The sequence below is a fragment of the Ambystoma mexicanum genome, chromosome 4p (assembly GCF_040938575.1).
Source record: "Ambystoma mexicanum isolate Mex_15411 chromosome 4p, UKY_AmexF1_1, whole genome shotgun sequence".
Taxonomy (NCBI): domain Eukaryota; kingdom Metazoa; phylum Chordata; class Amphibia; order Caudata; family Ambystomatidae; genus Ambystoma; species Ambystoma mexicanum.
In genome coordinates this window covers 90,329,670-90,344,220 of record NC_090927.1, presented here as the reverse complement: position 1 = coordinate 90,344,220, position 14,551 = coordinate 90,329,670, and the positions used below count along the sequence as shown (strand labels likewise).

The window sequence follows — 14,551 nt, the reverse complement described above, 5'->3', positions numbered from 1 at the left end:
GCGTCAGAGAAGGCGACGAATGGAAAACTGCCTTCCGCACCAAATATGGACTCTTTGAGTACCAGGTAATGCCTTTTGGGTTGTGCAACGCACCTGCTGCCTTTCAATATTTTATGAATGACGTTTTTCGAGAACTCATCGATGTTTGTGTCATTGTATATATTGACGACATCCTGGTGTACTCCTCCTCGGAATCCGATCACCGAAAACATGTTAGAACTGTCTTGGAGAAACTGCGCCAGCACAAACTGTTTGCAAAACTTGAAAAATGCCTTTTTCATGTTACGGAAGTTGAGTTTCTCGGATTCGTCCTAACACCTAAAGGAGTCCGAATGGACTCACGGAAAGTGGATGCGATCTTCAAATGGCCGTCTCCTAGTTCTGTGAAAGGAGTTCAAAGTATGCTAGGTTTTGCCAATTTTTACAGAAGGTTTATCCCGGAATTTTCACGAGTGGTTCAACCCATCACGGCGCTCCTACGAAAAAACAGACGCTTCGACTGGTCTAAGGAGGCAGAACAAGCCTTTCAGGAACTAAAAACCAAATTCACCTCCGCACCTGTGTTAAAACATCCTCGTCCGGACCTCCCTTACGTTGTGGAAACCAACGCTTCTAGTTTAGCCTTGGGGGCTGTCCTTTCTCAAAGGGATCCAGTTTAAAATCAACTACATCCCGTAGCCTTTTGGTCCAGGAAATTCTCGGCTCCTGAAGTGAACTACGGAATCACAGACCAGGAACTGTTGGCTATTAAGTCAGCTTTCAAAGCTTGGCGTCACTACCTGCTCGGCGCAAGACACACCGTTAGAGTGATTACAGATCACAGGAACTTGCAATACTTGAAAACGGCCAAAGCTCAATCTTCTCCTCAACTCCGTTGGGCTCTGTTCTTTGCAGAATTTGACTTAATAATCACATATCGCCCGGGTTGCAAGAATGGCAAGACAGACGCTCTATCTCGAATTGGAATGGGTGACATTGCCTCACGTCTAGAGCCAGTTCCGATTATTCCCGAACAGAGGATTTTGGGTGTAATCTCTTCTCAAACTATTGAGGATGTTCAAGGTAGAGTTAAATTGCTTTTCGACGCTACAGCTTTACAAGAATGGAGCCAGAAAGGCTCAAACTATTCCATTAATAATGATTTACCCTATTTCCAAGGGCGGTTATTTCTGCCTCACAAGGAATTGCAAGAACTCGTTATAGCACATTATCATGATACACTAATGGAAGGACACCCGGGCATCGCTAAAACAGAGGAAAAGATCAAACGGCATTTCTGGTGGCCATCCTGGCGAAAGGATATTAAATCCTTTGATGACCTGCGGAGTATGCACCCAAAATAAAAGTCCGGCACCGTGGCACACCTTATCGATGGACTTTATAACTGACCTGCCTCCTAGTCATGGGTATAATACTATCCTGGTGATTGTAGACCTCTTCTCCAAGATGGCTCATTTTATCCCATTGAAGGGGTTGCCTTCAGCCCCCACCTTAGCAAAGCAATTTCTTGAAAATGTTGTTCGTTTACATGGCTTCCCATCCATATTGGTTTCTGATCGGGGAAGTCAATTTATTTCTCATTTCTGAGGTGTTGCCAAATGGCCCAAGTTGATGTGCGATTATCCACCAGCCACCATCCTCAAACCGATGGTCAAACCGAAAGAACAAACCAGACCCTGGAACAGTATCTGCGGTGTATGTTACCTCAATCTGAGGGTAATTGGAAGGACATTCTATGGATTGCCGAGTACGTGTACAAGAATTCTGTGCATTCTGGAACGGGTCAGACTCCTTTCTTTACCCTATTCGGCCATCATCCCAGGACTTCGGACCTTGAATCCCCTCAAAGCCTTGAAATGCCCGCCGTGGATCATTTACATGCCACAATAACCCAAGCCTTCAAGGAAGCAAAGACTCATTTACAACAAGCCAAAGAAAGGTACAAGGAAAATGCTGATTTACATCGAAGTAAAGTACCTCCTTACAAAGTAGGAGACCAAGTGTGGCTTGCAACTAGACATTACCGCTTAAAGGTCCACAAACTTTTAACCCAAGATATATAGGGCCTTATCCAATCAAAGCTATCATTAACCCGGTAGCCTTCAAACTCGATCTGCCACCTAATATGCGAATCCATCCTGTTTTTCACGTATCACTGTTGAAACCAGTACCACCCGGAACCAGGTTATGCAAACCACCAGAACCAATTCCAATAGATGGGGAATTGGAATTCGAAGTTAAGGACATATTGGATTCTAAGATGTCCAAGTCAAAACTCTTTTATCTGATTGATTGGAAAGGATATGGACCTCAGGAAAGATCTTGGGAACCAAGTGAGAATGTACATGCACCTCGACTAATACGGAATTTTCACCGGAAGTTCCCAAAAAAACCGAGGCCTCCAGATTGGACACCCTTGGGAGGGGCCTTGGGGGGAGGTACTGTCATGATGCCTGCCTCCAAGGAGCCAAACCAGGCCCGGCACCCTCAGAGACAGACACCATGAATTCAAGGGAAGTCCCAGCAGCCCCAAATGGGGGCCCTTTGGACTCAGTCCTGGCGCCGTTGGTGTCAGGCTCATAGGGGACATCAGTCCTGGCGCCATCGGCGCCAGGCTCATACAGAAGTAGGTTGGGAGTAGTGCTTGGTGTAAACTTACCTGTGCAGACCATGCTGCAACTTCCAAGACTGGAAGGAACTATTTTTCTAGGGACTACTTGATCTCTAGGGTGTGACCGGTGGAGGAATACATATTTCTGAGGGAAGAATACATACCTGGAACTACTTGAAAGGCTATTTAAGCCACACCCAAGCAGCAGACCACGCTTCGCGTTGTTCTGCACTTAGCAGCTGGACGTTCACCGTGCCTGCCCCTGCCTTGGTCCTCCATCACGCCTGCCAGCATCCTGGAAACACCTAAAGAAGAAAAGGGAAGAGAACAGGTGAAAACAAGAACCTTACCTGATACATCTGCACTCCGGATTCTGCACGCCGACGATCCTGCAAAGAAGGCAAACATTTTAAACGCGCATCGCGTCGCGCGCAGCACGCTGCATTTCACTCACCTGCACATGGCGTTTTCGAGTCCTGCAACGTCCATCCGGAGCTTCCACCGCCATCCAGCACCTATTGGAAGGAAGGAGAAAGAGAGGTGAGAAGGGAAACACAAATCTAAGTAAAACTTACCTGTGGTTTACTTCCCTCTCCGCCTTCGGGTTTGTGCCATACCTTCGGCAGCATCTCAGCACCCCGGCCCCAAGGGGAAAAGAAACAGACATTGTGTTAGTGAGAGCATGTGAGAACATTAGTAATACGCTCACTCAAGACTTACCCATTTGCAAGAGAGACACAGCAGCTCTTTTCGCGTCGACGCCTTACCTCCGGCATTGCCGTACCCCGGCCCCTATGGGAAAAAAGACATTGGACATTAAAGGAGATACTTACAACTGCAAAGGAATCTCTCATCGGAATTCTTACCAGAATTTGGCTTCATCCAAATCGCCTGCAGCCCGGAATCTTCTCCAACACCTGCGAAAGAAAAGAACAGATGAGTGAATATAAACCCAAACTTGCCATAAACATTTGCGGTATGACGGGAATGGACAAACTAGTTTAAACTCATCAATCCAGGGAAGTAACTGGAATCACAACGCGCCCCTGCATCAGAAGCCGGATGGAGAGCTCGTCATTTTGGTCCCTAAGGTGAGTCTTCGCAGGGAATCCCAAAAGGGTTTCACGGAGGGAGAGAAGGGAAGTGGGAGGTCGGAACATCACCCGCAGACTATTAACCCTTCCTTTTCACACACAGTGGGATATTCCTCTGAGTCAGAAAAGCCGGTTGGGGAATCCAGTCCAGTCCATCTTCCGGGTCTTACGCATCTCTGCAGAAGAGGTCACAGTAGTCCCAGCCACGCCCGCGCCTCCGTGGGAGCCAGGTGAGCGTTACAGAACGCGAAGCCTACCCATAATTTCCCACCCAGGCACCATGGAGACTTCCGAGACAGACCAACTGGCCCAATTATTGGGGGAATTACGGGCAGAAGTGCATGCCGCCTGCCAGGAAACTAACGCCCTTAGAAGGGAACTAATCTTATCCAAAGAACGAACTGATGATTTGGCTAAACAGCTTTTGCAGAGTCAGGCAGGACAAACGCCTTTACCCGGCTCCGGGATGAATTCCACTCCGATGGTTTCAACCAACCCGGTGCAAATTAACCTGCCAGGAAATATGCCTCTGGCCCCCCCTGAGCGTTTTACTGGGGATCCCAAGAAATATGCCGTTTTCATGAATCAATGTCGTTTACATTTCATATGCAGACCTGGGGCCTTCCCTAATGACCAAACCAAGGTGGCTTTTGTGCTATCTTATCTCAGCGGCAGTGCTGCCGATTGGTCGATTCCGTTGGTAAATCAAGACGACCCAATCCTTCAGGACTTTCAAGGCTTCCAGGCAAGCATGGAAAGATTATTCGCTCGACACGCTCAGGGTGAAGCCTTGGATAACGAACTTCTGTCCTTGCGGCAAGGAAACCAAGATCTCCTATCTTATATAGCCACATTTAACAGATTGGTCGTAGAGACTGGGTGGCCTGAGAATAAAAGAATTACATTATTCCACCGAGGTCTGCGTGGAGAACTAAAAGATGTTCTTGCTCAAATAGTGAACCCGCCTCAACTCTGCGCAGAATACATTGACTTAGTGGTCCAACTTGATCATAGACTCCAGAATAGAAAAGCGGATCGGTCCAGATTTGAAACCCGAGTTCTGATCAAAACCCACACAAGCCCCAAGGGTACCGACGCTTCAGAGCCAATGCAAATTGGGGGAGTTAAAGGACAACTAACTCAGAAAGAACGAGAAAGAAGAAGACAAAAACAATTATGTCTTTACTGTGGAGCTTCTGGACACTTCCTGCGGGATTGCCCGGTAAAACCACCTAAGAAGGTGGTTGGAGCCACAGACAGTAATCTTCCAGAACCTGATTCGGGAAACAACCAAGCCCGACAAGCGTAGAGGTCCGCTTGCCGAGCGTGAAGACAGACTCTTTGACCTCGCATTTCATCATGCCTATGGTCCTCATAGATCCAAAACAGCCTCAACGGTTGCACCCAAACTTGCCATAAACATTTGCGGTACGACGGGAATGGACAAACTAGTTTAAACTCTTCAATCCAGTGAAGTAACTGGAATCACAACGCGCTCCTGCATCAGAAGCAGGATGAAGAGCTCGTCATTTTGGTCCCTAAGGTGGACACAGTGGGATATTCCTCCAAGTCAGAAAAGCCAGGTTGGGGAATCCAGTCCAGTCCATCTTCCGGGTCTTACGCATCTTTGCAGAAGAGGTCACAGCAGTCCCAGCCACGCCCGCGCCTCCGTGGGAGCCAGGTGAGCGTTACATGAAGCAAAGTTACTAGTAAGGTGGATAAGGGTCAGGGAATGTGAGATTTGTGTAGCAAGTGACAAAGGTAAGGTGGTGAGGGAGACACCACTCTGTCCTGTGTGAGTTCCTGAAGAGCCGTGGCAAAATGTGGCTGTGGATTTGATGGTCCTATCCAGGGTTTGGGCGATGGCATCAGATTTATGATAGTTTTGGTGGACTATCATTCTAAATGGGTGGAGTTGAAAGGTTTAAGAGAGGCCACAACATCAGAGTTAGTGACAATTTTTGAGGAAATATTCTTCCGGGAAGGGTTTTCCACTGAAAATGTGACGGATAATGGTGTGCAGTTTTGCTCTGACACTATGAGGACATTTTTGTTACGGTTTGGCATTAGGCACACATGCACGGTGTTGTATCAACCCAGGGCCAATGGTCTGGTAGAACGAGCAAACAAGTTCCTGAAAGGGGGAATTCAACTGGTTTTGCCGTCAGGGCTACCATAGAGTGCTGTTTTGAGGGAGATGGTCTGGAGTTATTGTGTTACACCGCATTCAGTTCTGGGAGTGTCTTCTTTTATGTTGTTAAAGGGGAGGCAACCTGGTATCAAATTATGCCCGGGTTGGGTGGGTTTGGCATGCAGTGTGAATATGGAGCACAAGGCAGTGCTGAGATTGGTGGAGGAAGCACAGTGTAAATACAAAAGGACATTTGATGAGTCTTTCAAGGTAAAAGAACGAGATTGGGTGGTTGGTGATTGGGTGTTTATAAAGAATCCCAGATATGGTCTCAAATGTTTGGAAAGTACATTTCTGGGTCCAAAAAGGATTGCAGCAGTGAAGGATATTGTGGTGATTGTGGATGGTGGATAAGTGTGGTCAAAAGGTAGGTTGGTGTTAAGGAAGGAACAAGGTCAGGAAGGTGCGAGTGGTGTTGAGGGGGATACAGCACGGGAGGATGCTGTTGTAATTGGTCACGGTGATGGTGGAAGTAGTACGGGATACAGCATTTGAGGATGCTGTTGTAAGTGGTCTCGGTGACGGTGGAAGTAGTACGGGATACAGCATTGGAGGATGCTGTTGTAAGTGGCCACGGTGGTGGTGGAAGTAGGAGGGTGAGGGATGATGTATGTGGTTGTGGTAGAGTGAGGGGATTTCCTGTCAAGTTTAAAGATTTCCTTTGCACTTAATTGTGCTCCTTCGGAGCTGTTATTTTATGCTTTGCTACTCAGGTTATGTGTTTGTTTAGGGGGATTAATTGGTGGGGAAGGGGGAAGATGTGTTGTGTTCTATTTTGTGTATTCCAGAACCATGATGGTTCTGGAACAGGAGTCAGTTAAGAAGAGAGCTTGGGCTGGGTGCCTGCTGCTCTCCGTTTTAAGTTAAATAAACCTTTCCTACCTCACCTCTGCGTGTCAGCGCCATCCCTATCAGTCTACTAGTGGTCTGTAGAAATTGCATATTCTTCAACACTATTGAGCAATTAAAAGCAACGAAACAAGTTATCCCCTAACATTAGATTTTTCAGAAAAAAACACAACAGCAATGCATCACTGATGAACGTTTTTGTTGTTACAGACAACTACAGCAAATACAGAACGCAGCAGCAAGACTACTCCTCAGTTTCCTGACAAAACACATCATGAGTCAGAAAATACTTCACAGAGCAATCCAAGGCCAAGGAACGGAATTCATGCAAGGACACATCTGCATCTACAAACTGAACACTGAGGTCCAGCAATAAACTTCACATCAAACCAAAACAATACTCAAAGCAGAAATGTGGTGAGTTAGCATTCTCCTGCATCTTAGTAAAACATTGGAACTCCCTCCCAAAGGAAATACGAACAACAGAAGACCACCAGAGCATCAGGACATTCCTAAAACTTGACTCTTCAACACACCAAGCTAATCAGGAAACACCATCAAAGTGGAACAGCCAACAATGCACAAGACAAACACCCACAACAAACACCTGAATGCCCCAATTAAATAAAGCACTTTGACACAAACCACCACAGAAGAATATGAACCTGGCCAGACCAACATAGCCAATGCACAGAAGGGCACAGACTAGTAACACCACTAACTAACCCTACAAAATGATTTCCCATATCCTGCATACTCACCCTCAAACACCAAACAAAACACACACAACTCTGACAGCAGAAACCTAAAACAACAACTGCACACACTCTGCAATACCCAAATAAATACAATACAATACACTACAGAAAACTAAACCAATTACACACAAATCATCCTACACACACTACTACAACAAACACCACCAAACTCTTACCAACTTAAAACAAACCCAGAACACATGTTCCGGTTTTCTGAACGGAAGCCACCAATAGCACATCAAAGCTCTTTAGCGCTTTTCCTCTCTATCCCACTAACTAAGCCCTGCCAGCCCTCCTTCCTTTTCAGGTCCACCAGAGCGACTGGAACTATGTAAATGGCAGTGGTGCACAGTATAAATCACAAGGACATAACATAACACACTAGGAACACAAATAGCAATACAACAGAGAACTAAAATTATGGCAACTAGAATGTAAATTCATTCTTGAACTTGGAACAAAATAATGGAATGGACATAATACGGATGAAGATCTATTTGTCTTCCTCAATTAAGCTCTGCTTGTCATACGTAAGAAACGGTTCATATATGTAAATGTATTTGTCTATTTAAGTTAGGTTTGTGATATATCCGATTTTGTTTTTCTGATTTCCTTCATTAATTAGTATGATGCGATGTCAAATGAATGTGATAATCAATGTTCGCTTTGACATAATTGATATATAGTATATATATATGTAGTATATATAGTAAATTGTTTTGCATAGTGGTTTATGCCCATTTAGGCTGAAATCTGGTTATAATGAATTTGCTGCATTGCTCTCCCTCACCATCTTTTTGGGCAAATGCCTACAAATGTGGCACACTAGTTATGGTGTATAGTAATAATTTTGAGATTTTCATGCACTTGTTTGAGTTTGTTTTGGTGTAGAGTATTAACTGTTTCCACTCCCTTTATAGTGTAAACATTGGAGTTATATTCTGTAGTATCATAATTGCTCTTTTTTTTCATTGAGCAGTATTTGCTCAAACCACGTTAAGATGGTGAGTCTCCTAGAGGCCTACTCTATTAATTTAGGTTTCGATTCACATGACACGTCCACACTTTGCAGGAAGATGAAATGGTTATCAAAAAGTACATAAGTCTATGTACTATTGACTGATCTTTCCTGATGAAGTCCTTTTAAATGGGACAGAACGTGTGGCAGCAGGAAATGTTTCTTAAGTTTTCTTTTCCTCTTGTACATGTTTCATGAAATTAATATTATTTGTCAACACTTTTAAGCCACCAAATAAATCGCCCTTTGGCACTGTTGCACTTTAAAAAAACATGTCTCTGCGATTTTGTTCAAAACCAACTGTTGTTGACATCAATGGGTTTTTGCGTCTGGATTAGGTTTTGTTGTTTTGCTTCTGTTTATGGAAGTGCTTCAACCGTAGCCTGGAGGCATCTGCTGAAAGGAGGACGCAGAGCAGTGTTATTTCGGTCCTAAAACATGTCTATTTTGTCTTGTGAAAACACATTGGCCAAGTACAATTTGTTTCTATTGGATCCAGTTTCAGCATGTAGATTACTCCGATTACATAAAGTGGATGAATAGAAAATGGTTAAAATAATGCAACTTGAACCCAGTATAAACCAGCAGCCAGTTCCAAGAGGCATTTAAAGTTATCCGGTGGATTACCCACAGTATTTCATCAGAGATCTACAAGCATGTAGGCTGAACTGGATCCCGTGGAGACAATGAGCATCTGCTCAAATGATTCAGAAGTCCATTCATTCAGTCTTAGCTTTATTTCAACAAACGTCATAAAAGCAACACAATAAGATACAGTAACAAGTAACATACAGCATTATTATGATAAGAGCAATTCATGTAAATATAATACAATCGGTTCATGTTACAATCATGTTTAAATACCTCTTAACATTTATCATTTGATTACAGTGTTCGAAAGTCACCCCCTACGCGGGTACTGTACCTTGCAAAGATTTCACACAGGCCGATTTGCAGAGTTCGGGGCAGCACTTCTGATCGGGGGGGGCAGTCCAAGTCACTGGTGCAGTTAACTTGGGTAATTTTCGGAGTACAAACAATCCCGATATGGAATCGAGACACTGGACAGAAACCAGTGTGATCTGCAACAAAACAAGGAAAAACATGAGCACTCCAACTCCAGGTGGTGCAAATTTGGCAACAACAGAAGACCTCTTTTCAAACGATACATTTAACCTGACACTCCACAATCATATCAATGAATCAAGTTTATAAGTGTTTTGTATATTCCAATAGTTCCAGTGTTCCCCCAAAAGTATTCCCATGAATAAATGCTGGCGTGTGCCATTGGAATGAGCCATCCCAAGCACCCTTAAGGTTGTCTCACCCCCTCCCTAAATACATCTTAGGAACAAAATATTTTAAAACTGAAGTTAAACATAGAAATGTAATCTCTCCATAATAAAATGACAGCCAGAACAGGGGCATTTCTAGTGAAAATGAAACAAACCTGTTCTCTTTAGCCATTGTTGCATCATTAACAATCACCAACGGTGACGGTTGGGGATGCTCCTTCTTTCATGATGATATGTCTGCATCACCAGCAATGAGGATTCCAGAAAGTACATTTGTTTGATATCATTATTGTATGATCAACAATCACCAAAAATGAGAATGCCAGAATGTGCCATTGTTTGATGATGTCTTACTTGCATCAGCAATCACCGTAACATGAGGATTCAAGAATGTCCCACTGTTTGTTTGTTTATTTATATAGCGCTCCAGACCCGAAGGTATCTGGGCACTTTACAGGTAAATTTCAGTTTACAAGTTACATATAGGAACAGGTACATAGTAGAGTAATTACAGGTCAAGGTTACACTATTTACACAAAGAGATAAACAGTATTATACATAAGGTTAATACAACGGGCAATTTACGTAGATACAGGCAGTACATTCATCAGATAAGTCCTAAGCGAGGCATACTGGAGATATTCATGAATCCTTTGCAAGGAGTCACCTTTTGGTACTTTTCCTAAAACTAAAGGACTGGTCATCTCTTACGGTAGTAGGTAGGGAGTTCCAAAGCTGGGCAAACTTAACAGGAAAGCTGCGGCCCCCTGCTTAAATCTGGGGACATTTAGGCAAAGGAGTTCTGGGTCCGTGTGGGGCGTGTTGACGTATTTCTGACAATTTTCTCCATAAAGCATTTGGGGGCAGAATTGGTTAGGCATATATGAGTGAGGGAGACAGTTTTTAACTGAATCCTATCCTTAACTGAGAGCCAATAATGCTTCCGTCTGGCCTCCGAAATGTGTTGTCTTCTAGGAATACTTAGTGTAGTTCTAAGTGCATTATTCTGTAGTATTTGTAGTTTGTTGATAATATACTTGCTTGCACCTAAGTAGAGTACGTTGCAATAGTCACGTTTCGAGAGAATTAATGCTCTCGCAAGGGTAATGAAACTGTCTGTAAATAAGAAAGATTTACAGGCATGGATCAGCTTACAAGTGTATGCTGTTGCTGAGGCCGTGGCGTTAACCTGCTTTGTCTAAGTAGAAATCCAAGGTTTTTACCTCCTTCGCCACTTTAATGTCAATACTGTTGATGTTAAATGATAGATAGTAATTACTGAGTTTGTTGAGACTGGCAGGTGCTCCTAGGAGCACAAGCTCAGTCTTATCATCATTCAGACATAGGCCATGTGAGGCCATCCAGGCCTGGATGATAAGATAGATTTTGTTAATTAGGGCCAGGTCCGATCATAATCACCAGTCAGTGGTATGAGGGTCTGGGTGTCATCTGCATAATTAGTGTAGGTGACACCCAGATGGTCTAGGTCATCAAACAGTGGTTTTGTGAAGATATTGTACATAGTGGCAGATACACAAGATCCTTGTGGCACTCCACAAGTTGTTGGTGTGGGGTCTGCTGAGGCCGAGGGTGAGAACACTCTCATGGTCCTATTATTCAAGAAGGATTGAATCCAGGCAGTAGCTTCCGGGGAGAAGTAGGCAGCTGTAGACAGATGCTTGCAGAGCACTTTATGATCCACCAAATAAAATGCGGCTGACAGGTCTAATAGGAGTAGGAGGGCAAGTTTCCCATTGTCCTTAAGTTCGTCACTTTAGTTCTTCAGGTCAATCAATGCCATTTCTGTGACATGTTGAGGTCTGAAGCCAGAATGCCAGAGCCCTAGTAGATTGTTGATCTCCAGGTACGATTGTATCTGGAGGTAGGCTGCGTTGTCAATTATCTTTAATAGAAAAGAGACTGTTCTAATATGTCTATAGTTAGTCGGGATACTTGGGTCCAGAGAGGGTTTCTTTAAGAGCAGTAGGACCCAGGCATCCTTAGGATTAGTAGGGACAGTGCGGGTTTGCAATAAAGAGTTCATTAGAGTAGTGATGAAGGGGGCCAGGTCTCTGGCAGCTTCTTTGATTATAGAGGCCGAGCAGGTGTCTCCCTGGCATCTGGCTGGTTTAAGCGAGGCTATGATGTCTACCACTTCTTGGGTAAAAACTTTAAATCGCTGAGGAGGTTTAAGGGCGTTAGATTGGGTTCTCTGAAAGGTACCTGGATTTGGAAGTTTAAGTTTTTTTGCTGCAATTTTATTTTGGAGGAGAGAAAGTTTGTTGGACAGAGCGTTTTGAATGTTGGTACACCATGTTTTATCCTTATAGCAGGTGTCCATAGGGGGGATAGTGGATTCCATTTATCTCAGGATGACAACGAGTTCTCTAGTGCTAGAGCTGGCTTTGTTGATCCTATCATTGTAGGTGTTCCATTTAGTTTGTAAGATTTCCAGTTTGTATTCAACTGTAATTTTCAGTACGTTATCTTTGTTAGTAACTGTTGGGTGATTTCTCCACAGGGCTTCCACTTTCCTTTTTTCTGCCGGAAGGGCTTTGAGTTTAGTGGTAAACCATGAGTCCAGGTGGGCTCTAGGTTTGCCTTTGCACATTTTGAGAGGTGCACTATTCTCCAGCATGGGGTCTGGCATGGATTCACATGCTCATGAATATTCCCCGTCGTCAGGCTGGGAATCCTCGGTAAAGAAAAAACCATTATCAGTTTCGTTTCTGATCTGTCTTTCGTAGTAATAACCAATCACTGGTCTCTGCGTCATACTGACCACAGCCAATGACTGCCCTCTACCTAAGCACTGCCTCTGGCAGCCATCTTCAGATTTTTACCGCACGTTCATGTGTTGGGATCCTCGTGCTATTGCTCGCGAGCGTTAGTGCTATTTTTTTCACGTTTTTTCTCAAAAACTTCGTTTTTTCGGTCAAAAGAGCCTCAAGCTCCACCGACTCTCCATCCGATCAACGGGGACCCGTGTCGGATTCGTCTGAGCCCCTCAAGGGTGAAGATTTCGTCGAGCTACGCTTTTGGAGGACTCCAGAAGCTTCTCAGGCCCGGACATGGCCCAGGAGAAGGGAAGCTCGACGCCCGGAAAGCTGTTCAGGATCTGCCCTGGATGCCAGCTGCAGAACGTCTTTAAGGAGGACGAACACTCCTTTTGTCTCTACTGCTTACATGAGGACAAGACGCACGTGGAGAAGGACTGTGAGTTTTGCGGCAATATGTCGGAGCGGACCATGAAGGACCGCCATCAACGTCTCGCCAACTGGCTGGAAGGGAAGAGCCCGTCAGGCGAGAAGAAGAGGAAGAAATCCGAGCGGTCTTCTAAGACCTTTGAGGACGCCCCGGCGACGGGGGTCCAACACAAGGCCAAGCACCGCGAGTCCGCTGGCACCGGGAGCGCCGAACGGTCGGGCTCTACGGGCGCCAGGCAGGGCGCACCCTCCCCGGCACCTTCAGCCACGAGCCAACGCTCTGGGTCGGGTAAGAGGAAGGGCGAGCACCCGGCGAAGCTCCTGGAGAGGCCCCGGTCGAGCTCGAAGGCCCCATCGGAGGGGGAGCGAGGCAGTGTCCCCCCCTCAAGGATAAGGCGGTGAGCGCACCTAAGGTGGTGAAGGCCTTAATCCATCCGGCCAAGCCCTCTATCGATACTGTCGCGGCGGCCCTGGCTCAGCCTGTGGAGGCTACACCAGTGGTGGCGACCTCGGGGCTCAGAGTCTCCCTGCCACCTCGGAGGGAGTCCTCTTTTGTGCCCATCGATAGGACCCCCGTGAAATCCCCGGCGGGGAAGAAAAAGGGGGGGCAGGGCGTCGTCGTAGATTCGGCCTCAACTTCGGAGGAAGAGCTGATTGAGGTCTTAAACCACGGCCTTGGCGTGGAAGAAGACCGGCCCGTCGGGATTGATCCCGACGCAGGTGACGACGACATCGTCGAGGGTGCCGACGGGGCCCCTGATCGCCCGTCGGATTCCCCTCTGTCAGCGCCGCAAGACAACTCGGCGGCCATTTTGTTGGCTATACAGTCCTTATGTTCAGAGATAAGGACGAGACTACCGTTGCCGACGGAGGAACCTCTCCCGTCGGGGGATCCTGAACCGGGACCTTCTGGTGTTCCCCCGCCCAAGAAAAGAAGGATTCACCCTCCACCTCCTTTTCATCCGTCGCGCCCCGTCCAGCCCTCCTCCCCGTCCACCCGAGGGGATGATACGGGGACTGACACGGCAGCAACGGGTACGGACGACGAGGTATACGACGAGGATCTACCGTCTTCACCTCCCACCAGGGCTTCTCCGCCCGACGAGATTGGATCGTTCCACTCCATGATCGCCAGGGCATCCGAGCTTTTCCAACTCTGCCCTGAGGAGAAGAAAAAGGAAGGATTCCTTTATCAACGGCGCGAGGCCAAGAGGAAGACGGTCCTCGCGGTGCCTCTACTGGACGACATTTGGGATGAGGGCCTCGCCCTCCTCAAGAACCCTTCCACGACGCCAGCTAGAAGAGACCGGTACGAGAAGAAGTACCGGGTCCCGGACGCGGCCCCCCTGTGCCTCCGGGCGCAGCCTACCCCGGACTCCGTCGTCTCCGCGGCGGCCAGGAAGAAAGCGGGGGGGGGTGCGGCCTCCACATCGACTTCCCCACCGGACGGCGAGGGAAAGAAATTGGACGCTATGGGACGCAGGGTCATCTCGTCTGCAGCGACGACGATTAAAGCGGCCAACGCCTTG

The 14,551-nt window shown here is 46.3% G+C and overlaps 1 protein-coding gene across 1 annotated transcript in view; it reads right to left on the bottom strand.

Moving 5' to 3' along the window:
* Positions 1-14,551, bottom strand: part of LOC138452780 (WAP four-disulfide core domain protein 8-like) — a 139,537-nt gene that overhangs the window by 23,133 nt on the left and 101,853 nt on the right. Inside the window, exon 6 of the mRNA XM_069605121.1 lies at positions 9,447-9,603. Within this exon, the coding sequence (XP_069461222.1) occupies positions 9,447-9,603 (157 nt within the window). The remainder of the gene's footprint in view (positions 1-9,446; positions 9,604-14,551) is intronic.